The sequence below is a fragment of the Mauremys mutica genome, chromosome 3, assembly GCF_020497125.1.
Source record: "Mauremys mutica isolate MM-2020 ecotype Southern chromosome 3, ASM2049712v1, whole genome shotgun sequence".
Taxonomy (NCBI): Eukaryota; Metazoa; Chordata; order Testudines; family Geoemydidae; genus Mauremys; species Mauremys mutica.
In genome coordinates this window covers 99,693,637-99,721,332 of record NC_059074.1, presented here as the reverse complement: position 1 = coordinate 99,721,332, position 27,696 = coordinate 99,693,637, and the positions used below count along the sequence as shown (strand labels likewise).

The following is a 27,696-nucleotide window of genomic DNA, read 5'->3' as shown; positions in this document are numbered from 1 at the left end:
TTTGTTGCTCGGGTGGAATATTCACACTCCTGAGTGCCACAGATTTTGCTGACATAAGTGGAGTGTAGATATAGCCTAAGGCATTTAGATGTCTGTCTATACCTTTGGTGGATTTTCAGATTTCACACCTATATGTTAAGGTAAAAATAACATTTGAGTTGAGGATTCATAGTTCTGTCATTAAGATGTAGATTTGCAATGACCAAATCTTATACAAGCTAGTGAATGCAGCTGCTGTCTCGTCAATGCATGGCATTATTTCCTTCTGGATATCTCTGCTGACTTGCATGGTGCCAAGGTCTCTGAATTGACTCACACCTTGTATTACATGCTGGATGGCTAACAACCACAGACAAATCTTGTTCTGGACTGCTAAAAAGCATCTTCACTTGCAGTAGAAAAGACTCCACTAGAAAAATTTATGCAGCAAATGGGAAGGGGTTCACTTACTCCCTTTTGGAGGCTCCAGTAGTCATCCTAGATTACTCGCTAATCCTGATTTGTTCAAGTCTATCCATCAGCTCCAGAAGAGTATATCTGGCAGCTGTCTCTGCTTAGCTTCCTCCCGTGGAGGGATACATTGCCTTCTCTCACCCAACAGGTTTGATTTCTCAAAGGGATTATTCTTGTCTTCCCACCAGCCAGGAGTACTCAACACAGTTTTAACAGAAGTGATTGTTCCGCCTTTTGAGCCCTTAACAATCTGATCTTTATACCATCTATCTATGAAGAATGCTTTCTTTTGGTAGCTATAAACTCAGTAGGGGTGATCCAGCCTTTGTGGCATGACCTCCCTACACAGTATTCTACAAGGGCAAGGTGATGATGAAACCTCACCTCAAGTTCTTACCTGAAGCGGTCTTTGAGTTGCATCCTAACCAAATGGTCCCCTACTGGTTTTCCTTCCCAACACTCATTCTTCGTGAGGAAATACCAAAATCACACTTTGGATGTTGTCAAAGCTCTTTCCTACTATTTGGATAGAACAAAACCATTTGGAAATTCTCCTAGACTGTCTCTAGCATTTGCTAAAAGGATGAAGGATTAACCAATCTCAACCCAAAAAATGTCTGTCTAAATGGGTCCTGGCAGCATCTGAACATGCTCTATAGTAGCCCTCTTGGACGCACCTGGACTTGCGAAGGCCCATTCCAGTAGATCACAAACAACTTCAATACAGATTTTCAAAGATCTGTAAAGCAGTTACCTTCAGTTCAGTGACACCTTCACTCAGCTCTACTCCTTAGTATTAGGCTCCAGATCTGATGCCCACTTTGGTAGAGCTGCCTGCTATCATTATTTTGGTAGACTCTGAGCACCCACCTCTGGCTCATTAATTACTACTTATGAGTCGCCAAAGTGGAATATTAGAAGAAAGAACAGTTACTTACATATGCCATATGTTGTCCATGTGTATTCTGTGGTCCACTCTTTGTCCCCATTACTACAGAGTCCTGGTCATATGGATTCCATTTTGGCAAGGGATCTGGAGAGCAGTTCATCCATCCAGCCCTTTTATAGCCTTGGCTATGGAGGACCTGAGGCATGCAGGGCACAGAAGTGACCCAAACAGACACTGCTGTTCAAAAAGATTTTGATCTCGTACACCTGGAGCACATATATGAATGACACAGCTCAAAAAAACAAGTTACTGTAGGGTAACTTTATCTTTACTTTAAGGGTATCTTTGTGTGGAAATAGTGTTCCAATAATTATGAGCCCTGGTACGAGGCAGTTCTTCTAGTCAGAATGGTGAAAGATTTGGGGAAACAAAAGTATCTCTTGCAATTTTGCCTGGGGATTCTTCTGAGCAAAGACCACCAGTTTGACAAGAGAGTTGTGGCTTTTACAATGTGCTTTCAGGAATAGATAAAGCAAGTCTCTACCAAAAGAGTTTTACAACCTAAATTTGCCTGGCAAATAAGGTTGTCAGGGAAGGAAGGACCAGGGCTCCATTAGGAAGATTTAGTTTTGGCTGTGCATCTTGATGTGTCTGTCAAACTTGTAATCTAATGAATTAACGCTGTGCTTGTAGGTGACATGGTAAATTTAGTTTAGGAGCGATTTGACAGACAGGAGTTGTCTTAGTAAAGAGGGTTTGGAAGACTAATCCATGCAGAGGAATGGGATGCAATTGGACAAAGTGGAATGAAGGCACCCCAAGGCCCAATTTTTTAGCGGAATAGAGGGAGTGAAGGGGAGGGTTGGGTGTGAAAGCACTGAGAGATAAGGTAAGAAGATATAGACAGGAGAAGGGTGTAAGGTTCTGAAAGTGAGAACAAGAAGTTTGAAATTGTTGTCCAGGGTAGCAGTGAAACAAAGGAGGAGTTCAGAGCGGGTGATGTGGTTTATGCAGGAGAGGAAGACATAAGCAGTAGCATTTCGGACAGACTGGAGTGAAACCATGTGGGTATCAAGAAGATTGAGAAAGTGGTTGGTTGCAGTATTTGAGGCTAGAGATGATTAGGGCATGGGTAAATGCCTTAAATATTCAAGTATGATCTACTTTACCAAAAAAGGACACTAAAGTTCAAAGACTATTAGCACAGGAGATGGGGTGTATGCAGAGAAAACATTAGCACTGTAGAATAATGTTTTAACCTTAAAACTACTATCGCTGTTAATGACAATATCCATATGTTCTTAACTCATCACAGTAATGTGGGGATGGGGGCGGGGGGAAGAGCTGTCTCCTAATAGTTCAACTTCTGGAGAAATAGGAGTTGAAACAAACTTCAGATATTGTACACTTTAAGATGGTCACAGTTTCACTGAAAGCAATTTAAGTTTATTTATAGGAATAATACAATGTAAAATGAACCAAAAAAAAGAGAGAAATTCTTCAAAATGGTAGTGGTGAAAGATTTTAGTAGCAATTTCCAAGTCTTTTAAACAGAGATAATTGAGCCCATGTGCTTACATGTGTAATGAAATTAAAAAAAAAAATTAAAGGAATGAAACCATTGATTTGTGTGGTCAAGTATTTGTAATACTTAGGAGATGTGAATGTAGAGCCATTGGATTTTAGTAGTTTTGGGGATATGAACGACGGGGGGAGGAATCTTAAAATGCATGAGGTAATGTCTATGAACCAGAATTGAAACAGTTTCCTAGTGCTTTAAAGGAACAATCTTATTTTGACCAACACCCTGCCTGGTAATTGAATTGTGTGAGCTCAAGTGGAAATGCATGTTCTTTTTTAAGATGATGCAAATGTCATTCTTGCTCTGAGAATAGAAACCTTGCTCCTTGTAGTACTGCAGTCTTTAGGGTAGGAGAAGGCAATGCCTTATTGCAGATGTAAATTATTTTGTGAGGTTTTATTTGTTTTAAGTGTAATTTGTCTACACTCTAATGGAGGATAGGATAATTTCAATATGATATAAATTGTTGGCTATATAATAGCTGTTAATTTGAAGTAAATGAAGATTGTTGGACTTTTTTCATACACTGAGGCACTCTTCTAATTAATTTTTTATGATAAGGCATTTAAAGGATGCCTGAATGACCATATTTTATGTATGTATGAACAAGTGAAATGTATTGGACTTGATGTAAGTGTTTAATAGTTACTTACAGTTTGCCAAGATAAAGTAAAAATGTGCTTTTTTTTCCTCTGCCTTAGGAAGGTCTAACTTTTGAAAAAATGCTGAATCTACAACAGATATTATCCCTGAACTGAATTTGACAAAGTTTTTAAAATTAATTTGAAAAATACCACCCATCAGCCTAGGGAAACAGCAGAAAGGAATACTGTAAAGTATAGTTAAGAATATGCTAACTTTATCTTTAAAGGTCTTTATTTATAATAACTTAATGTATGAGCTAGAGCCTAGTACTTGAGCCTGCATTACAGCTACTTAGCTGAGGATATTACAAGAATAGACATGCTTGTTCAAAATAAGAGAGCATTTTCATAAAAATGTTTTCTCTGAGTGCTTGCATACACACTTACCGTGTAATAGACACATGCATTTTGTTTACTGATGTCAGAGAGGTTTCCCTAGCGGTATCTGTATGGGTGGCCCAGCCCACTGCCAAACTCCTAGTGCTCCAGAGCAAGAGGGTAAAAGCTGAAACCACCTCTCCATCGGTGGTCTTAGCATTTGTGTTCCCTGTGAACAAAAACTTATCTACTTGGATTACCTAGTGATACTTTTATTCACGACTTGATGCTTAAAAATCCATATTTTGTTTTATTTTTTATTTTATTTTAAATTTTACTATTTGTCCTTTTTTCTGTTCAGTTGGGCCTTTGGGCCCTGCATGGCACTGGGGGACCCTTATCTGTCAAACTTAGTCCCAGTTGCAGAGAACCTATGCGCATTCGCGCTGTGTCAAATGCTTGTGTTAGAGATAGCTGCTCCATTTGTCATGGTTTCAAAACCAGTACAAAGAAGTGCTTTCCTCACTTCTGCATCACATGCAGATCTTAGCTCTTTGTCAGTGAGGACCCCTCTTGGTACCCTACCATCCTGGATCTCAGTCTTAGTCCAGAAACAAAGAGGACAAAATATAATATTGCATTCTAGGCTGGTAATGATCCCTTCCATCAGACTGACCAATCTAAAAGAAGGTAAAGGTTGCAGAAGAGGTGACCGATGCCTTCTACTTCCTCGATCTCTTAATCTTGGTATCCCCAGGCCTTTAAGCAGCCAATTTGATTCTTGTTTCAAGGACAGCATGGCAGTCAACCTAGATCTCACTGGCCTTTCTATGCCTTTCTGGGACAAGTTATCTGATTCCCTACATCATCTTAGACAAGTGGGTGCTAAGCATGGTGGAACTGGGACATACTGTGCATTACCTGCCTGTCCCTCACAATTATCTCTTGCCTAGATCCGGAAGACTGGTACGCTGCCATCAACTTAAAGGACACCTGCTTTCATGTGGTGATCCATCCTGGCCACAGGAAGTTTCTTAGGTTCTTCGTAGGAGATAGTGGTTATCAATTCACTGTCCTGCCCTTTGGCCTTTCATCAGCACTAAGGGTCTTTAAGTACATGGCAGTAGTGGCAGTCTATGTTCACAAGAGAGACATCCATGTGTATCCTTACCTGGATCACTGATTGATTCAGGGTCTCACCAGACACCAAGTACAGCTTACTGTCCATCAAACTGTGTGTCCGTTCAATGTCCTGGGCCTGAAATTAAAAAAAAAAAGTGGACATTGTCACCTCTAAAAAGGATAGAATTCATCTGGGCAGTCCTGGGTTCAACCTCTGCCAGGCTAGTTCTACCGTTTTCTAGATTTCAGATTATACAGGACTTTGGTGTCCCTCAATATCCAGCCTCCAACCACTGTGAGAAATTCCCTCAGACTCTTAAGTCACATGGCTGCATGTACATATGTGACCCCTCAGCGAGCTGAAGGCATGGCTCAAGTCAGTCTTTTGACCTCTGAGTCACCATCTAGACAAGTTGATAAGCATCCTGGACATGGTGTTGTCATCTCTGACATGGTGAATGAGACAACAGTGTGTGCCTGGGAGTTCCCATCTCCCTTCTGTCACTTTGGTAATGGATGCTTTAGCTAGGAGGTGGAGAGTGCATCTGGGTGACCTTACAGACTCAAAGTTTATGAACTGCCCATGAGGCCAGGTTACACAGAAACGTACTTGAGTTGTGCACCGTATTCTGTGCATGTCAGCAGTTCCTGCCTCACATTCAGGACAAGATAGTTCAGATAAACACGGCTGTATTATGTCAGTGAGTATGTGAGCAAGCAAGCAAGCGGGTGCCAGTTCAGACAGTCTCTGTCAGGAGGCAGTCAAGTTGTAGAATTTCTGCATTCAAAGTTGTCCCCTTCAGGGTGTCACACTTTCCAAGGGTTCAGAATGGCCTAGCAGATTCTTGAATTTAGACTAAGACTGTCAAGCGACTTAAAAAAAGTAATGGCGATTAATCGCACTGTTAAACAATAATATAATGCCATGTATTTAATTATTTTGGATGTTTTCTACATTTTCAAAAATATTGATTTCAGTTACAACACAATACAAAACTTGAGAGTGTTCACTATGTATTTTTATTACAAATATTTGCACTGTAAAAAAACAAAAGAAATAGTATTTTTCAATTCACCTAACACAAGTACTGTGGTGCAACTGTCATGGTAAAGAAATTGAACGTAGAAATGTGGAATTATGTACAAAAAAAACCTATAAAAAACAAAACAATGTAAAACTTTAGAACCTACAAGTTCACACAGTCCTACTTTTTGTTCAACCAATCACTCAGACAAACAAGTTTGTTTACATTTGCAGGCGATAATGCTACCTGCTTCTTGTTCACAATGTCACCTGAAAGCGAGAACAGGCATTAACCTGGTACTGTCGCAAGATATTTACATGCTAGATGCACTAAATATTCATATGTCCCTTCATGCTTCAACCACCATTCCAGAGGACATGTCTATCCTAATGACAGGTTCTGCTTGATAACAATCCAAAGCAGTGCGGCCCAACGCATGTTCATTTTCATCATCTGAGTCAGTTGCCACCAGCAACAGGTTGGTTTTCCTTTTTGTGGTTCAGGTTCTGTAGTTTCCGCAATGGAGTGTTGCTCTTTTAAGACTTCTGAAAGCATGCTCCACACCTCCATCCCTTTCAGATTTTGGAAGGTACTTCAGATTCTTAAATCTTGGGTCAAGTGCTGTAGCTATCTTTAGAAATCTCACATTGGTATTGTTTAACAGTGAGATTAAAAAAAATTAATTGCGATTAATTGAAATTTTATTTAATTGCATGAGTTAACTGATTAGATCACAAATGGTCTCTCAGTATAAATATTCTAGCTTAGGTGTTGTGCATAGGGGGTTTTCTGTTGGAGGATCTATATGTGACTTGTGTCCCCAGTTCTGTTCCGGGATGGGTCACAACCCCAGATCAACAGCAGATACTTTTCCTGTCTCTGTGAGGCAGGGGTTTGCTGTATGTATACCCACCAGTATCCCGATTTCCCAGGGTCATCCTCGAGCTCGAGCAAGATCATAGCAGAATGATCCTCCTTTTTTGAATGCTGGTCCTTATGTGTATTCCATTGTGGGTATGCATGTGCCTGGAGCCAGATAATTCTGAAAGCAGTGTCTGCTTGTCCACACTTACGACCTGGCTTACTTGGTGCCTCTGACCGAGGAGACAAAGACGAGAGCAGACTGCCTGCCTCTCGAGTTCCTTCTCACTACCACATGGTCCAAGCCTGAACTTCCAGTGTCCGAAGCTTCAGCTGTCTTCTTTATCTGTGAGTATATTTAGAGATCTATACATAGTAACAAGATACCTGAAAGGTCTTGATAGGTAGCTTCTGCCTATCGGGGACTCAACTGCTTGGGATCTGAATTTAGTGTTGTCCACTGTGATGGACCCTCCTAATGAGCCTTTAGTATTGGGTTCGCTCTTGCACCTGACAGTGAAGGTAGCTTTTAGTGGCCATCGCCTGTGCTAAGGGAATGGGAGAAACTGAATGCATTAGTCATTGATCTGCCATACACAGATTTCTACAAGGCCAAGGGTCAGCTTAGATCACATCCTAAGTTTCTTTCAAAAGTAGTACCGATTTCCATCTGAATCAGTCTACATATCTTCTGGTTTTCTTCCCAAAGCTACATACTCAAAAGGACGAATGATGGTTCCACACACAACGTTTTTTTTTAGTCACTGCATAGAAAAAAGCCCTTTCAAGTTTCTTCCCAGCTTTTTCTTTCTTATGCAGAACGTATGAGAGATCAACCAATCCCAATGCATAGACTCTTGAAATGGGTCACCAGCTGCATCACAATGTGTTATGATGTCAGAGGGGTAACACAATAACACCTCCTGACAAACTTTTGGCATGTTCAATCAGAGGACATTCGGCCTCAGCAGCATTTGTGGCACATGTTCCAATTATGGACATCTGCAAGGCCTTGATGTTGTCTTCCATTCATATATCACCAGACATATGCTCTCCACCTCATCAAGGAAAGATGGAAATGTAGGAAAAACAGTCCTATAGTCCCTCACCCTGTAGGTGACTCCAAACTACATCAGGAAACAGATGTATGCAAGCATTCAAAGAAGAAAAAACAGTTACTCTCTTGTAACTGTTTTTCTTCAAGATGTGTGGCATACATCCATTAGGACTAAACAAAGACTGTGAATGGCTTGCCAATTACAGAACCAGTTTCTCCTCCCTTGGTTTTCACACCTCAACTGCTGGAACAGGGCCTCATCCTCCCTGATTGATCTAACCTCGTTATCTCTAGCTTGCTTCTTGCTTGCTTATATATACACTCCTGCCCCTGGAAATTTCCACTGCTTGCATCCGAAGAAGTGGGTATTCACCCACGAAAGTTCATGCTGCAAAACGTCTGTTAGTCTATAAGGTGCCACAGGATTCTTTGCTACATCCATTACACTATCCACCTTCCTTTCACGATACATCAGAGTCTACCGTGGCTTCTGATATGAAGGAAATGAAGGTGCTTCACCCTTTATAACCTTGCTTTGGAGCAGGAGGATCTTGATGGTTGGTGGGGCTGCCCCTGTGGGTATTGCTAGGGAAAATGCTCCAGCACCAGCATGGGACACTCACACACCTACAGTGTAATGGGTGTATGCAACACATCTCAAACAACAGTTATGAGAAGGTGGGTAACCATTTTTAATGCACATCATAATTTTCCAAAATAATATGCCACAATAAGACTGTGTTGTGAATGTGTTGCATTTTAAGGCATGGATAACGTTGGTGCCATTATCTTTAAAGTTGGAGCCTCATCTTGTGGTAAGACTGCACTGATCTGGAAAATGGAAAAAAACAAACCTTAAGTAGTTTTGGGAAAACAGAAACCTTTGACTAGTCTGACTATAGACTATTTGTTTTTCCTTGAGAATCTAATTCGTTGAGTTGTAAAATCTGGAGACTGGTATATGAATACAAGTCACTGCTCTGTTCAGTAGATCTGGGTGAAATTTTTCAGCTGAAACTTTTTTCACCAAAAAATGCAGCTTTGGGTTGACTGAAACATTTCACAAATTGTATAGAATCATTCTCTCACTCACTCTCTTTGGCCCAATGGCTATTCAAGTATTTTATACAAAAGTGGACAGTTTCAACTGGAGAGATTTAAAGAGCTCTGTCATAGAATATGCTATAGCCTGGTGGGTTTTGTGCTCACTTGAGATGTACTCCAGCACTGGGATTTGAACCTGGATATCCCATATCCCTGTCGAGTATGCAGTAACCTAAACATCAGAGGGGAGCTTCCTCCTCTATTTTATGAATCTAGACCTTCATTTCCTTTGCTTTTGTTAAACAAAAATTTTCTGATGCTTTTTATTTTTCCCCCAAAATTTCAAAAATGTTGGTTTTAGTTCTACCCAGACCAAACAATTTTTTTATGATTTTTTTTTTGAGCTGACAGCAAAACGAAAAAGCACAGCTCTACTAGTCAGGTACCACATATTTTCTAAAATTGTAACAGTGTTAAATTTGGTACACTTTGCTGGATTGAGTCCAGTATTTTTAAATACTCATGAGGAATTCTTTTGCAGCTAGTGTCTGCTTGCATAAGAAGACTACTCATGTGAGTAAAAGTTTACAGGATTGGACCCGTTAATTGCAATCTTTTCACAGTAGGTTATAAGTGTCAAAGGTAGCAACACCTCTCCACTCTGGGGGCATTAGCATCTAGGCGGTGCCTCTCTTTTCCCCCACTCCGCAATGTGCTTTTGGGGAAAACTGCAGAGGAGCCAGTAGTAGAATCAGCCAAGGCAGGGACATTCAGCAAACTATCTACAATTTTTATTTGGACTTTCTTTACCCTTTGCTGATTGAAGAAAACAGCCAAACATCTCCCTCGCCTTCCATCACAGTCTGTTCATCTCAGCTTCATGCCACACCTGCCCTTTGACCCCTTTCTCTCCTGGCCTGTCCCCTTCACCCACTCCCATTCCCTTTTCTTTCCATTTAGCTTATCCCCTCTTAAGTATCCCCTCCCCTCCAAAAAAAAAAAAAAAAAAACCCCAGGAAACCAACATAGCAGTTTTTGGCCTCAGTGTTCACTCCGCTTGTGTGTTAAACAGTGGGGGAAGAGATAGCTCAGTGGTTTGAGCATTGGCCTGCTAAACTCAGGGTTGTGAGTTCAGTCCTTGAGGGAGCCATCTAGAGATCTGGGGCACGCGCACACACAAAAACACAATCAGGGACAGTACTTGGTCCTGCTAGTGAAGGCAGGGGACTGGACTTGATGACCGTTCAAGGTCCCTTCCAGTTCTATGAGATAGGTCTCTCTCTCTGTGTATGTGTGTGTGTGTGTGTATATATATTATAAAAAAATAAAAAAAAAACCCTTCTCCTATCCTGCATCTGTCTATCTATTTAGATTGTAAATTCTTCAAGTCAGGGACTGTTGTTTACTGTGTTTGTAAAGTACCTAGCGAAGTGGGGCCTCCTATTTAATTGAAGAGCCTATTGTACTATTTTCGATATAAAGTTTTTGACACTGATATGAAAAGTTATACTACTAGCAAGTGATGCACATGATTTAGTTAGCCATGGCATGTACTGTTTCTGAAGTAACCCAGAGGGGTGCTTTTGATATGTAACTTACATGTAGTACAGTTTTTTCAGTTAAGCTCAGAGATGATCATTGTTTCCTCTGGGTTCTTTATAAAGCAGGATAAGGCACTTCAAAAAACCCTCTACTATAAACAGTTGACAGATTTCACAAGAGATCCTTCTTCTCCTTCCTCTAAATATGCTTGTCAGAATCAGTTGTATATGTTGGAGAGGATGCAATTTGGAAGAAAGTATACTTGAGTTTTTTCCAAGTAAATTTGAGGATAAACTAGGAAAATAAGTTATTGCTCCAAATTGGTGAGGAAATAGTTCCCTCGGTCTTTAAGGATCTAGGGTAAAAATTTCAACAGCACCTACGTCACATTTGATTTCAATTAGACTTAAGTCATATTTGGAAATTGATCTTAAACTTGTAGGGTACTTTTGAAAGTTTTTACTCTAGCCAAGTTTAAAGTCCCTGATGTCAACCGAACAATGCAGTCCTGAATTAATATGCTTTGATTTCTTGGGGAGGGGAGCAAAAACAATGCCTTCACTATTTTTGTTTGTTCTTTGCATACCTTTCTTTCATTGGCATTTATATTTGTATAGTGTAATTATACAAAAATTATAGTGAAATACATAACTCAAGGAGAACAGTATATTGTGAGCTTTCTATCGCTGTCTGCTAGACACAATAACTTCAGTGTCACAAGAGCCTACACATATACAGCTGATGGCGTTTCTGTGGAATCGCAGTGGTGTATGGTATCTACTGAAATCTGCAGGATAAGCAAATGCAAAAATTCCTTTAAACTGCCAGGCCTCCAAAAATGCCATGTTTTGGCCCCATTGATAAATGCCACAAATAGCAGAACAGGCATGTAGGATTCCGTTAAAAAAAAAAAGTAAGGCTGCATGCCGCTCATGTACAGTTGTGCCAGCAACAGATTTGTATTTAGCTTTTGAAATAGAGTTTCCAAAAGCTGAATGCCTTATCTCCCCACCCTTGTTTATATATTGTAAGCAAACTGGTCTGAACCTCTTTGTTTTGTCTTGTCTGCTGCTGTCTCCAGTGCAACAAATCCTGTGCCAAAAATCTGGTACCCAGCAAGTAGAAAATAGGTCTGCTTTTAATTATCAACTATAAAAGCATATGGAAGTGCCTTGTTTGTACTGACAGTCACTGGTATAGGGAAAAACTGATAAAGCTGTAGTCATTTGCACAGACTGTAGTATTTTGATTCTGTGGAAAGAAAATACTTTAGGAGTGCCTGTCTGCTCAAATGAGACACCTCAGATTACTGTGCACACAGTATCTGACAGAAATCTTGAAATTAATAAAATTATTTAAATTCTTATTTTCAGTTAACCACTGAAGAAGTTATTTCTATACAGGCTAAATTGTTCAGAGATTTGTTTTGTCACCTAGGAAGGGAAAGCACTTTAATGACACTGGAGGATGATCTTTTCCTGCTGTCAATGGACAGAGGACTGACATCTATTTTCCTGGACCTCTAGTCAGCATTGACACGATTGACTATTGGATACCACTGTCCTACATAACAGATCTGGCAGGGATCCAGAAAAATACTGAAATGGTTTTAAGTCCTTTGTGGCAGAGTGTATTGCAGTTCCTGAGTTAACTGCACCTCTTACCCTCTTGGGGCTGCCTGAAGGGCACCCTACTTAGGTCTCAGACCTCCAGTCATCATCTTTTTCTAAGTGGAATTCTGGAGTCCGCTTCCTCCAGGTCAGGGTTTTAGGCTACAATTCACTGTGATCATGTCAGCAGGTCTGACTTCAGTTCAGCACCTGCAGTTCTTCTTTCCTTAGGGTGAATGACACATTTTTCTCTCAAATGATAATCCTATCTGAAAATAATAAATAGCTTATATGCATGCCTAGCTTTCCAGGAGTCACCCATCTTCCTTAAGGAGACCCTGGTAGATCTGAAGTATTTGAAGTCCTCTCACAGGACTTGATGCTGTTGGACACAGTCTCATGCCTGTCAATTTTTAGCTGGTATCTGTGAAACTCTTCCTATGTCAGGGCTGTTGTTTTATACAGTTTCAAGTCCTTTCTCTACAAAGGCCTTCGTACTAAATCACACTAATCTGCTAGTCCCAACGTGAAGCAAAACATTCAAGAGGGCTTGTTACTTGCATTGTTTCTATATTGGGGCAATTTGCATTAATTACCCTCCATTGAGTTTAGTTCCTTCAGGAAACATTTTTACTTTACCTAGTTAGCCAGGAATAAATCACTAACCAGTCCATAAGGGTATGTATAATATTTATAAAACTAAAGCTGTAGTCTTAGAATATTCCATGATCCTACGGCATCTGTCATAGCTCAGTATTGTAGTCTTTGAATAGTCCATATTTCCATAGCATCGCATCCGACAGAGGATGTACCCGAAGAGTAGTAATGGGAAACAGTACCTCAGCTGATACTCTTCACTTGTAGAGTCACACAAAAATCGATTCTCTCTCCAGACCTTTTCGGCATCTACATGCAGCCATTTAGGTGAACTGGTAGGATGATACATACTCAAAGTGCCAGCAATATGTAGATTGCTCACAACTCTACTTATTGTTCACTATACAAAACAATACCACTGCCACCAAGATGGCTGAATGCTTGGATGAGATCAGCTCATGGATGAAGAATAGATGATTGAAGATGAACCCGAGCAAGACACAGGTTATGCTGGTGGCCAGAGGAAATATTTGAAGAATTTGCAGCTATGGTGCAGCCTATTTTGATTGAAGGTATATAATCAGTCAGTCCCTAACTTAAGAGTACTCCTAGATTCCTCACTGACAGTGGCATCCCCAAGTAACACTATTTACCATTTCCAGTTAGCTAGGTGACTGTCATCCATGTTGGTGGATGGTGACCTGGCCTTAGTTATGCATGTGTGACTGGGCGCCTCCACGGGCCTCACCAAGAATCCCACACTCTGGGCAGACTGCAAGAAATAGGGCAGGTAATCCCCCAAAACTGGTGGTTTAATCTATGATAGAGTCACCGAACCAGTATCAAAAGAGCTTCTGTAGTACCACACTGGTTAACGAGAAGCCAAACCCAGTCCTTTTAGGCATTCCAGCCCTTGGCTCTCATCTAAGCAAACAGGTCTAATATAGTGATAGGTTACTGAAGACCCTATTCATCATATTTAAAATTTTACCAGTCCCAAAGGATCACACACTTGCCCTCAGGTCTATCTCTCTATCTAAAATTTGCAATTTTTACCCAAATATCACACTGTCAGCCAATCCTCAGTAAATTTATTAAAGATTTATTAATAAAACACAAGAAGAGAGTCACTTGAATGGTTAAGGAATCATATACATACAAGTGACTTTCAGTTTTCATAGATCAGGATCATAGCAGTGATGTGTTTTCTGCTGGCTTGCAAAAATCTTTTTGGAGTTATTCCAATGGGTTAGAAGCCAAAGGCAGATTAGATGTAAAGTCTTTCCTTGCATTTTCCAGGGTATTCTAAATAACTACTTGAAAGATCTCAGTCCCATGTCTTTAACTTTCCCTGTTTAAAGTTCAGAAGACTAGAGATGAAAGGATCATGCCCAAGGTCCAGTATTTATAGCTCTCTAGCAGGCTGACAAGCCTCCTCCCAGAAATTGTCACAGCAGGGCTTTCCTCTGAGGAAGAATGGGGCAATGCAGTTAATTTATGGACTCTTCCTTTGAAGTTAATCTTCTATTTCCTATGCATACACAGGTAAATTAGTTACATTCATTTACATAGCAATTAGCCGGTCCTCCATTTTAACAGAGAGAGGTAAGATGAGGCAATGTAGATGATTAATTTCCTGCAGTGTCTCACATCTTTGATCTTAAGGTTAGCTGAACATAGTCACATACACAATGTAAGGCAATTGAGATACATAAAGGCTACATACTTGATTTTTGCATGTATTTCCTGGTTCCATATCACAGCACAGATAACATCACTCTATTTACATTTTACTATCGACCTGTTTTATATAATGTGTAACGTATACTTTGGTTACACTCCCTGTTCTGCCAAGTAGGCATTTAACACACATTTTCCATTGAAAAATATCTGTTGGGGAAGGGGTTGTTCTGTTTTCTTTTTCAAGCTACTTTGCAGAAGTTTACGCAGTTCTCACTAAATAGGTAAATCTTAGAAATAGCTAAAATTTAATGAGTCAGATGATAAGTATTATATTTTTTTCATGGTGTCAATTAAAATCATACTGCAAAGTATTCAGTGGTGGCAAATCTAACAGATAAGTAAAATTAAGTTTAGATATAATATGTTCCTTTACATTAGTCATACATATACAAAACGCATTCCAGTTGGAATGGTTTGGGCAAAATCAGTACTTGTATCTGAGCAAATACATTCAAATGATTGATTTTATGGTAAACATTGATTCATAACTGATCATATGTGTAATTGGATTTTGAATGTAGTACTTTCTACGCTATCAAAATAAATACTGCCCTGTTGCTATCACTGCATGTTCCTAACCTGAGATTGGGGTCTCACTGTGGTAGGTGCTTTACGTATATACATTGAGAGTCTGTGCCTGTACAGTTTAGTCTATATGTACAAGATACAAAATTGGTGGGAGAAAATAATTGTTGTTTATTAAGCATTTATATTCTGGTAGTGCCTGAAGGCCAAAACCAAGCTAGGCCCTGTAAACCACATCCTCACCTTGTTGGGTGCCCCCTCATCTCTAGCTGCAGTGTTGCACAGTCTTTGGCCTGGTCTACACTGGGGTGGGGGTTCGATCTAAGTTATGCAACTTCAGCAACGTGAATAATGTAGCTGAAGTCGATGTACTTAGATCTATTTACTGTGGTGTCTTCACTACGGTGAGTCGACTGCTGCCACTCCCCCGTTGACTCTGCCTGTGCCTCGCGCAGAGCTGGAGTACAGGAGTTGACGGGAGAGCGCTCGGGGATCTCGCTGCCCCTGATCCGGTGGGTAGTGAAGACATACCCTTAGTCTCTGGCATTCTCTATTGGGCTCTCCCTCAGCCCTGCCATGGCCTTTCTGAGCCTTCATCTTCTCCTGACTCCCCTCTGGGTGTCAGATGATACCTCCTGTGACAGTCATGTGAAAATCTAAACCCCTTTGTGGGTAACATGAACAAGTCCAAACAAATATTCAAACTAATAGTACTTCTGCACCTTTAAAGCTCCACGGTAATTCATTTGTTGGTTCTAACTCAGGAATTTCCCTGCAGGGGCCTGAACTGCTTCTGTAGAGTTCTTCCTGCATTGTTTACTATTTGTTAAAGCCTATCTCAGGGCTTCCTTTTACTTTGCCTCTGCAGTCTATCGCCAACTGATTTCCCTCAGTCTACCCATAAGGCCTGGCTCCATCTCTTCTGGCCAGGAGGCAGTTAGTCACCCCCCCAATGGGGAGCATGACAAATTAGGGTTCTTTCAGTTGCCTTGCAGGTGATGGGGGATAAGCCCACCACAGACCCCATTGTGTTAGGTGTGGTCCAAATACATAAAATGAGCAATCCCTGCCTCAAAGAGCTTTGAGTCTGAAGGATTGTTACCCACATTTTACATACTGGAGTACTTGTAAGGTGAGGTACAAGATTACAGACTGCTGAGGCAAGGCATTTTGTTCTAGAAATTCTACCTAAAATTGCTATCTGACAAACGTCTGATAATGGCAACAGCATCCAGTTTAAACTTCTATTTCTTGTGTTTGAGGCCCTACACAATTGTGCTCACATCTCCGATCTTCATATTACATTGCTCTCTGCCTGTTGTGTTGATTTCAGTGTCCCATTTTTCTCCCACCACTCCTATATCTATATCCTATATCAATTTTCATAGTGTTTTTATATGTGGAATGCCCTCCTCCATTCTAGTTGGCCTAGATATCACCTTCTTAGCCATCAGATCCCTCCTAGACTTGCTTCAGCCTTGGTACTCACAAGACAGTAAGCCAACAATAATAAGCAGAAGAGACAACGCTTCAATCTTTGGATTTCCCAGTCAATCCAGTCTTTTTTTCTTAATATCTTTGATTGTAAGCTTTTGGGGGCAAAGAATGTCTTCATTTTATACATTTTACAGCATGAAGCATATGTACTTAACAAATAATAAAAATAAATATTATGTACATTAAAATGTGTTTAGTTTAATCTTTAATCTCATCTATAATCTACACTTTGGATGTTAAAAAGTATCAGTAGTAAAATTGTTTTAAATAAATTTAAATTAAAAGATAGGGACAGGAAGCTTCTTTATGGATGATTACTGCCTCTACTCTTAGTGTACTTTAACATAAGACTTTGACAGGTTTTCTTTGTGTATAGGACTGGATAACTCAGGGGACTAGTAGCTGGATATGGAGTTTTTCACTCATGAAAAAGATTAGCAATGAGTTTGGTATCCTGTTTCCTGTGGGTTGATGTCACACCCCAACTACTTTGATTTACAGGAATTGGCAGCCATCAAAGAGGCTAAGAACTTGAATATGCACTGAGAGTGAACTATTCTCATCCCCTAAAGTTGATCCCTTCAGGTCATGTTTGAGATTTGTTGAAGCAATGTAGAGCAGGTTGGGCTTCTGCTGTTTGTCTGGACTAGTAGAGGTCTTTCACCCAGACTATCAATCTATCTGTTTTCATGAACCCCCCCACCCCCCAAGGCACAAACATTATTTTCATGTAATAAACCTGTTCTCATGTTTTTCACAGTGCTAACACAAAAGACATCTGTAAGTAGTTAGAGCTAAATATCAGCATCAGCTCTTGTGATATTATGCAACAAGATGGTATGCATATCCTCACAGTTTTAACTTTATTAATAAGAACAATGAGGAGTCCAGTGGCGCCTTAAAGACCAACAAATTTATTTGGGAATAAACTTTCGTGGCTTAAAAAACCCACTTCTTCAGATACATGGAGTGAAAATTACAGATACAGGCATAAATATATATTGGCACATAACTCCCTTCTCTTCATCTTGCAAGTGGAGAACCAATGTTAGAGGCCAATTTAGTCAGGGTGGATGTTGTCCACTCCCAATAATTGATGAGGGAGATGTCAATACCAAGAGAGGGAAAATTGCTTTTGTAGTGAGTCAGCCAGTCCCTATTCAAGCGCAAACTGATGGTGTTAAACTGTTAGGGGAGACAATTTTTTTCAATATTCAGGTTATACAGGTACAATATATTTAAAATCTTCCTAACTAGAATTGTGTAACTATAATGTAACTATAATGAATGACTCAGAATTCTAATAATTAAATACTTTCATTAAGCTAACCAGCTATTTGATTTTTTTTTCTTCCTCCAGAAAAGAGCTAAAGGCCAGGTGCTATTTGACAAGGTGTGCGAACAGCTCAATTTACTGGAAAAGGACTATTTTGGCCTGTTGATTCGAGATAACTCAGATCAGAAGGTAAGCACTAAGATTTGTTTTTGTGTTACTAGAATGTTGTTAGATTCTTTTTTAGCATAACTCCGCTAACAAACTTGGAGAGCTTGGCTTGTTTAACCAAAAGAAGACTTGGGGGGAGATACAATTGCTCTTTATAAATACATCAGAGGGATAAATACCAGGGAGGGAGAGGAGGAGTTAAGTGCCAATGTGGATGCAAGAACAAATGGATATAAACTGTCTATCAACAAGTTTAGGCTAGAAATTAGATGAAGGTTTCTAAACATCAGAGGAGTGAAGTTCTGGAACAGCCTTCCAAGGGGAGCAGAGGGCACCAAAAACCTGACTGGCTTCATGATTGAGCTTGATAAGTTTATGGAGGGGATGGTATGATGTAGCTGATCTGGGACTGCTAGTGGCAAATATCCCCAATGGCCAGTGATGGGACACAAGATGGGGAGGGCTCTGAGTTACTACAGAGAATTCTTTCGTAGGTGTTGACTGGTGGGTCTTCCTGAAATGCTCAGGGTTTAATGAATCACCATATTTGGGGTCTGGAAGGAATTTTCCCCAAGGTCAGATTGGCAGAGACCTTGGGGATTTTTGCCTTCCTCTGCAGCATGGGCCACAGGTCACTTGCAGGTTTAAACTAAAGTAAATGGTGGATTCTCTGTAACTTGAACTCTTTAAATCATGATTTGAGAACTTCACTAACTAAGCCAGAGGTTATGGGTCTATTACAGGACTAGGTGGGTGAGCTTCTGTGGCCTGCATTGTGCAGGAGGTCAGACTAGATGATCATGATGGTCCCTTCTGGCCTTAAAGTCTGAGTCTAAACTGGGAGACATAAATCATGAAGGAAATAATCTTAGTATGAAGCCCATAAAATGTGAATTTATTTTAATCTGCTGGAAATTGGCTAAAATGTTCTATTGTGACATATTGGCTCATAGGGTGAAACGTCTAATGAGATGTTGTTACTTTAGGATTTTGAGAGGTTTTTTAATCTTTGTGTATACAAACCTGTACTTGGGGGTGATATTTTAATATATAAGCTTGTCATTTCTTTCTGTGAAGGCAATCATTTTTAGAGAAAACCTTAGCAAACTTTGGATGAGCAGCAGAAGCTGGGAAGTTTAGTCAGTCTTTGAGTTTCTCTTCTTCTTTCCCCTTTTCTGTGCCTTCCATACTTCTTTCATCTCCCAACCAAATCAGAGCTTTATCCCCATTTTCAAACTTCTTCCTTGCTTTTCCTGATACCTTTAGTAGTAATTTGTTGGGAGGATCCCAGGCCTAGCACTTTAAGTGTTAGACTCTGGTTTTCAAATGTAATGAATTCTAGCACTTTTCCAAAATGCATTTCTTCGCTCCCAAATCTCACTCTTGAGGGAAGCCTCAGCATTTGTAAAGATGAAACTGCAGCTAGTTCCCCAGTGCTGGAGTTTTGGTCTATGGGGAGAGGTTTTTTAATGACTCCACCTAAAATCAGAAATTGTTTTTTTTTCTAAAACTTGATAATTTTCCCCTAGCCGCTTTCAGCATTACCTTCATCTGCTTATAGGATGGGGTGGGATGCATATTGAATTTTTTTTATAAATTCTTCAAACAAAAAAAAAAACACTTTGGTCAACTGAAAGTTTTTATGCATCTCTTAATTACCAGTTGCTGACTTATCTTTTTTGCAGTGTTTAAATATTTATGAAACAGCTGTCTAAAACTCTGCTCACAAATAAGTTATGTACTACATACAGCACTCTTCATTTTTCCTCCAAAAGGAATAGTAAATATAATTTTTTTTGTATTTTTAATGTTCAGACCTCTTTTTTTGGATACTGCAGCTAGCTTATATAATGTCTTTTCTGTCCCCTACTCCCCTCAGTCCACTTCCCGCCTCCCCACGAAATACAGTCACATGTGTTTCAAGTAGCTAATACAGAAACCTCTGCAGTTCCATTTATGCTTGCCATTCACAGGATTTCTCAAATGTAGTAGTCTTTTTATATAGTCATATTGCTAATTAGGCTGAACAAGGTGAGCAAAGGTCAGAGTTTTCCACTGTTAGCAAATTCTAATCTTTTCACTGAGAGCCTTGGATCCTCAGATGTTCTTGACAAGTTTACAAGTGAGAACCATTTCAGTACATCCAGTACTGGGTGTAAAAAACAACCTTACTGACATAGTATTGTTCTGAAGACTGAATGCCACATCATAAAATAGTTTCTGAAACATTACTATTAAAAAATTTGAATAAGAGAATGGATTTTGAAGGTTTTCATACACTGCATATAATTTACAGTGTGTACTATGAAATACCCAGCGCTTGCTTCTCCTCAGTGATTGCTGCACAGTGGTGTCTCCTGCTGTGGAGGAAACCACAGTTACTGCAGTTTCTAATAGGACTCTGTATTTTCACTATAGCTTATGTAAGCGGATAGTTGCATACAGTAATGCCTTCATTATTGGGAATTCAAAGTTGAACAATTACTACTATAGCTGCTATTAATATCCAGTACGGGTTTCTTTGTACTATGGTATGTACATGTTGTTTTTCTTCACCTTTCTGCTGTCTTCTATATTGTCAGTCACAGTCTCCTCATTGCCATCCCATCTTCCCTGGAGTTTTGCAGCCTTCTCCTTCCTTAGCAGTTCTACTACTACTCTTCCAACATCTGCCTTAACTTTGGTTCCACTTCCTCTCTGTGGCGATTCCAGTTAGCTCCGTCTTTGGTCCCCTCTACCTTATGCCACTTAAGGAATAAAAAAAGTACATGAGCCGATTTAAAAAAAAAATTGTTTTCAAATCTTAAACTTTTCGTTTAAAAGTAGTTAGAAACTCTGTTGGAAGCCCATGTAAACACACCCATCCAACCTCTTAACCCTCTGACTTCCCCACATTTGCTACTGCCCATCTCCCGCTTCCCCAAGACTCCTGCACATATTGCTGGCTCCCTGCCACACAGAGAAAAGTGTGCAGTACTGAATACTAAATAAAACTGTTAAGGGAAAAAAAAACTATATAATCTAACTTGGAACTAAGAGAGATCCTCAGGTCTGGTTTGAGATGCTTTGACATTGCTGTGTGTGAATTTTTTTTTTAAACTGGATCTCACCAGTATTTTAAAACTGTTACTTTTTATGAGCATCAGCATTCATTTAATGCATTAATGCTGTAAAGCAAGAAGATAAATTTGAGGAGAAAGCAGGCTTTTGTCTTTGTCTCCTAGAATGAATTGGAAGATGTAGATTACTTAGCTGGCCTCTGCTGGATTCATTTGCAATTGTTCTTTCACAATACAATCTGAAGCAAGACACAAATGATGCCTTCAACCATCTTATGTGTGAGATCTCATGGTGCATTGACAGTTTTGATATTTAATTGTTCAGTTTGACTGGAACAAGAGTGTTTGGCACCCCTTCCTGCAGAAGCAGAGGCTGCTTTGAACACTAATTTCCAGCAGCAGTAATCTCTGGTTGTTAGGTATTCACTCTAGAACATTTCAATCTTGCCAGTATTTACCTTTAAAGACCAGTCTGTTTGAGAGGCTTGGATCCTTTAATACTTGTTGGCCACAATGTGCTAAATACATAAGTCCATAACAGAGGGACTTTAAAGTCAGATTTAAATAAACTCCTCTAAATAATGCTCCCTAGTCCCCCAAAATGTGTGTACTCTTAAAGCTTAACAGTAGCAAGAACTCTAATCCCTTCTTGCAAAGAATGCAACTGAACTCATGCCACCAGGTAGGAGTGGAAAGGTGGTTTTTTGTTTTGTTTTTTGTTTTTTTATTCCGTGTATTTTCAGATATCACCAGTGATGACGACAGGTCCATCCTGAATCTTGACATATCGAGTGAAATAAATTTAAATGGTGTCTCTGAATAATTATGCCCTTTCTAGAGGAGGATGGATGGCCCGGCATGTGCTGTGAATCTTGTACATACTTTCTTCCTTTGTCTGAGACTGAGGTGCATTTATTTCTATTTTTTATCAGGGCAACACTACCAGTTCCATGTAGTGTGTTTTTTCAGACTTGCATCCATGGTGCATGTTCACAAAATACTTGATGGTTGAGACTGTGTAGCTATACAGAGTGGGACTACATAAAATAGGTGCACTCAGAATTTTACAATTTTAAGTTATCTGTTCTAGTCATAGTCTCATTACATATATATGGAAATATTTCATATTTGTAGTATTTTCAGAATGGTAAAAATAGTATGTTCCTCTTTGCTGTGTAAAGCTTTAGGTCTTTTGCACGTATCTGGGTTTTAGGGACAGACCATATGCTTGAAATTCTCCATCTCCTATTACATTTCTACCTCCTCTTTTGCACAACTCTTTTCCTTTGTGTTTCAAAATGGTCATCTCACTTCTTGAGTTAATTGATCCAGAAAAAAAACAACAGTTATTAGCTGCTTTGAGCCACAGATTTAAAATAAAAGCAGAGTTGGAAGCTTCACCGTTTTTATGGGCTGATCTTCTTTTCTATTCCCCCTTTCTGTATTAAGATTCTGAAGATTGGATTGTTTCCTCATCTTGGCGCCAGCTCGTTCTGATCCATTTTTTCCTGCTGTGGCTGTTGCCTCCTTAGATTAAAATGCCACAAATCTCTGACCTCCAGCCCAGTCAGTGCTAAATGCTGAATGATGTGTTTTTCCCATTCTTGGGCACTTATCACAGCCGCTCATTTATGAGCCAGCTGGTGTGCTAGACTGCAGCTGTGGGGTGTGGAAAACTGAATGCCAGGCACTCTTCTGAGTGGAGAATTAGAGCTGCTCCCTAATGCAACATCAGGAGTGCAAATATAGGGGATCCTATTGATTTTTTTTTTCCATGTCAGTGTTCTGTGCAGCTGGGAAAGATGTATTGTAACTTAAAACTAGACTTCATTAGCATTTATTAAACTTTAAAAAAAAAAAGTTATAAAGTTAAAAATACACTTTTCTCTGAAATTTTAGAGTTTGTAGAAACATTAAAGTTGTTTGCTAAAAGTTTAGATGGCACGTAGGGTAATGAAATCAACAGGGAGTTCATGAATGCTCCATTAATACTCTGTTTTGTGCTCTTATGATATGTATCACAGCTGGAAATGCTGCTTTTCTGGATTTGTACAAAAACACTTTTTGTATTTTGTAATGGTGGAGAATATTTTGACATTCTCTGACAATCCATTACTCTGTCTACTTGTCTAACCCTACCATTTACAAATGTAACAGAATGATCTTGTTTTGCCTACTGGATCAAACTTAACATGCATACATTTAAATCTTCTGTGCTAAAACACTGTCTTTTCCTTTTCACAATAAGCCAAAGCAAAATGGCCCATATCAGGATAGACTGTTTAGATAGATTTATAATACTCTAGCCAAAATGAAGGGCACAGAAAAAAAACATATTCTTGCATGCATGTGAAATATATGAATTTAGAGAACTCTTCCTATGTATTATAGCTAAGGTCCCATATTATGTAGAACATTAGACCTACCTTATGCAGCGAGGACCACTGATTTTATCTGGCAGAGGTGCCCTGAAATCAGTGGCAAAGATATGCAACATAAAGTTAATTAACAAATTTAGGAAATTGCTGCTCAAACTATGAACTACTTCCAGGTTTAGAAATAATCAGAAAAAGTGAAACTAGCATCTCTTACAAAACAAAAGGCTGCCTTTTTCATTTTAAAACTTCCTTGTTTTTATGTTCCTGTTTTCCACCAATATAGTTTAAAGTAAAGAATGTTGCTCGCTCTTTATAAGCAGATATGACTGTTAAGTATATTACCACATCATAGTATTCTGTAACGTTAATGCCAAAATATTATGTGAAAGTGGTACATATATGAAATTGTGTTTTGCATAATTTTGACTAAGTTCTAAACCATTATCACTGTATTTGAAAGAAAATTGACAGATGAGCTTGCTTATTTGCAAACTTAATGTGGGAAACCTCTAGAGGGAAAGCTACTGACTTAGTCTTTAAAGCATTGTTGTTGATGTAAAATAGCATAAAACTCTTCCTTGCTCATTTGAAGAATTGTGTTAATGCTAGAACTGATAGCCTAGCTAGACACATGGGAAATGAAATCCTGGTCTCATTTTGAAACCAATGGCAAAACTTCCATTAACTTCAGTAGGACCAGGATTTCACCTGGAAAGACTTTTCCACTAGATGGCAGTTGGGTGGCTTATGAAGAGTAAAGGATGTCCAGGTTTTTGGTTTTTTGTTACAAAAAACCAAGATGATTTAAAACCACAACTATACAGAATGCAGTAGCCTTGAACAAATTTGTAATAGCCAATGCAGAAGCAGGCTGAATCAGTCCTTCTCCTGTAAGAAATCCTGAATGATTTTCATAATTTTAAGAAGTTTATAGAAAAGGAAATTTATAATCACTTCTACTTATAAAAGTTAAAATATAGTTGCTAATATTATAGAACACGATTGAAAAATCTTCACTGCTCACTCCAAAATGATGAGATCTTATCAAGAGGAATTTTCTTGGCACTCAGGGATTTAATTTTGTTTTTCTTAGGTGAAGTGAAACACTGTTAACTAAAAATCCCAAATCAGTAGCTGTATGTGTGCAAATAAGTTAAGGTGTAGAACTAGAGTGGAAAATCTTTTTCATCTTATGTTATGATCACGTTTTCCCTGCAGGTGCTATCATTAGTTTTAAAGCAATCTAAGGGCTTTTCTGGGCAAGGGAAATTTACACTAGTATAACCAAAAATGGCTTGGACCAGTGTGGTTCACTCCAGGAAGTTCGTGGGGTAAGTCACACCGGTGCAAGACATGTCTATGTTAAAGGATTCCACTAGAGTGAAAATATCAATGTGGTTACTTTGGTGCAAATTTCCCTGCTCCACAGAAGCCCTAAGGAACTGCAGCTTAGTGCATTTGGTGTTACTGAGCTAAATTTACCTAAGGCAAGAAAAGACCTTTGGAGCATGTAAGCACAGCTCCAAAAGTGGGATGCATTGGAAGGGAGAGAACGTAGCTACGTCAGGCAACAAATGCACTGATACAGATATTCCCTCAACAGCCTTGGCAGTATAACACCTCTGGAATCCCTGGGAGATTTTAAAGCAGACACCTGTGGGGTAGATGGTGAGGTGAAATTATTGCCCGTCTTGCCCTTGCCTGTCTCAGCCTCTATCTCTTTCCTCACCCCTTCTTAAAATGCATTAAACCTGATTTACAGAGTGAGTATGTAGAATTTAGAAATGAATGTTTTTATACAATGTTCATTACCATGATATTTGAATGCAATGGTTTCAAACAACCTCGACTTGATTTGTGTCAATAAACAAAAGGCTCTATGTTACAAGTTCCTTAAACTGTGCAGGCCTCTTTTACATAACATCTGTGGATAAGATTAGCAATCTGGATAATTCCAGTTACTAATAATTACATTTTATGTCTTTCTCAATTCTCCTCCTCTAGAAATACTTCTGGATCATCAGTCACAGGGCTAAATGCCTAGTTACACCAATTTCAAATTGTAGTAAATTACACAGATTGTACTGGGATGCTTTCTGTTTTGAAGGTGGTACATCCTTTATTAGCTAGGCTCCTAATTCTGAAAAGCAGGCAGTTTTCATCTTGGTGCCTAAATATAGATATGGATACTTGTGTTTGAACATTTTGGCCAGTGCTTTTAATGCCATACTTGGTTCACAATGTAAACCCTTTGAAAAGAGGGCAATATGGAAAAAAGTAAGCTTTGTGAACAGATCTTTTCCAACACTTCCTAGTGTTGCCAGAGCTAGTGTTTGGGTGACGTTGAGAGAAGAAAAAGAATATTTTTTACTTTGTAGAAAATGGGAGAGAAGTATCTTTCATTCAGTAACTTTGTATTGGTTTGCAGGCAGGAGTAAGTAGAAATTACACATAGGGGTCTGCTTTCTGTCAATAAAAGGAATAAATGAAAGGAAATTACTTGGTGATTTGTGAGGTATAATTTCCTTGAAAATAGACTATAAAATATCATTTAATTTCCAGAATTATAAGGTCTTGTCTAAGAGAATGAAGTAAAAAGTGTTGCATAATAAGCTGTGTGTGGGTGGAGGGTGAGGAAAATCAAAGCACAATTTTGATGGGAAGTTACAAGTTAACTCAAAAATTCTTCAGGGTACTTTCAAAGTAGAATATCAAAAGAATGTACTGTACAAATATTTATTTTAATTCATGAAATTATATCCCACAATTTCATTCATCTGAATTATTTCCTTATGTACTGATGTTCTTTCTTTTTTAGAACTGGTTAGATTCTTCAAAGGAAATCAAGAGGCAAATTAGAAGTAAGTACTCCTGTACTGATGTTAAATTCTTGAACTCAGTTTTCTAATACAGAAATATATTTTCTCAAAGTTAAACTTTTTAAAAGAAATCTTGGATATGGCAGGAATGATTGTGATGAAGATTTTTAAAACATGATTTCTACTGACTCTACAGTCCCATCTACAGATAGTTCAGGAACTATGTGAGCACACAGTTGTCTACAATGGGTAGTGGTGTCCATGGTATAGCAGATTTTTATTATCAGTGTGGATAGGATTATGCAGGCCTGTAAATGTTTTAGGCCTGGATTAAAACATCGCTCACTAGCCTAATTAGTCAACTGTGTTGTGATGACACTGGCAATAAATGTTTTTAACATACAATCCCCTACCATGGTGAAGAATTGTGCACTGTCGCAGTTAAATCTTTTGCCTGGTTATTGGATGGGTTTGGACAGTTTACCAGAGATCTAATGTTGTTAGCCTATTTCAAAACTGTCATGATATTTACCTTGCTAATTAACTTTGTAAATTTTATACAGTTACCAATCAGGTAACTCTGGTTTTTGCAGTATTCAGAGTGTTTCCTATCATAATCATAGGAAAATACAAGGGAATCCTAGTTACTTTAGTAATCACATCCTTTACTTAGGCAAAGCTTTTCAGTACTAATGCTAAGTTTAGAGCTCTTTTCTCCAGCTCACCTGGAGTTGCTATTCTCGGTGGTAACTGTCCTGGAAAATTCAGGAAAACTCTTTGATTTAGGGAGTCGTATATATGTTTACCTGTTTGCATGATCTTATTAACCTGACTCCTGTCATCTTGATTTCCATGCTTAATCTAAAGAAATCACAGAAACAATGATTTAATTATTATAGAAGGATATTGAACTATAGAAAAGTTTTTTCAATGTCAGAGCTGTGTTTCTAATTCGTTTTTAGACCTGGTGTTTTATACATATGTGCCAAATGCAGCTTACCTGATAAACAGAGGAGCAATCATCTCAGAATATGGAATTCTGAGTGAATTTTTCCCATTTCCCTCATACAATAAAAAGAAAAGGCAATAAAAATATCCCTATTATGAAATATCTGGCCTTTTCCAAAATTATTTTAATTAAGTTTCAGTAATTTTTAAATGCATAAATTGTTGAAGGAGTTGAAACAAATTAGTGTTAGTAAACTGGAATAAAAGATGGATATAGATTTTCATTGTTGTATATACTTACAATTTTCTATCCAGTTTATTGCTGACTCTGCTGAGATGTCATGCGGTCATAAGTACTCCATAATTACTGTACTTGATACTTCCTAAGGTGGTGATCAGGAGTTAATCAGTAAAATGGGTATCTGAACCTTTCCGTGTCTGTTGAATGTTAGTTGTGTTAAAATGTGGTCTTCAGTGACTGCTGGGAGACATTTTATCAGGGTGGCTCTAGCTTTTTTGCCGCCCCAAGCATGGCAGGC

The 27,696-nt window shown here is 38.9% G+C and overlaps 1 protein-coding gene across 12 annotated transcripts in view; it reads left to right on the top strand.

Annotated features, from left to right (window-relative positions):
* Positions 1–27,696, top strand: part of EPB41L2 (erythrocyte membrane protein band 4.1 like 2) — a 245,713-nt gene that overhangs the window by 140,491 nt on the left and 77,526 nt on the right. For all 12 annotated transcript variants that reach the window (XM_045009893.1, XM_045009892.1, XM_045009904.1 and 9 more), the window contains 2 exons: positions 17,870–17,974; positions 26,209–26,251. In XM_045009893.1, coding sequence (XP_044865828.1) covers positions 17,870–17,974; positions 26,209–26,251 — 148 coding nt within the window. The remainder of the gene's footprint in view (positions 1–17,869; positions 17,975–26,208; positions 26,252–27,696) is intronic.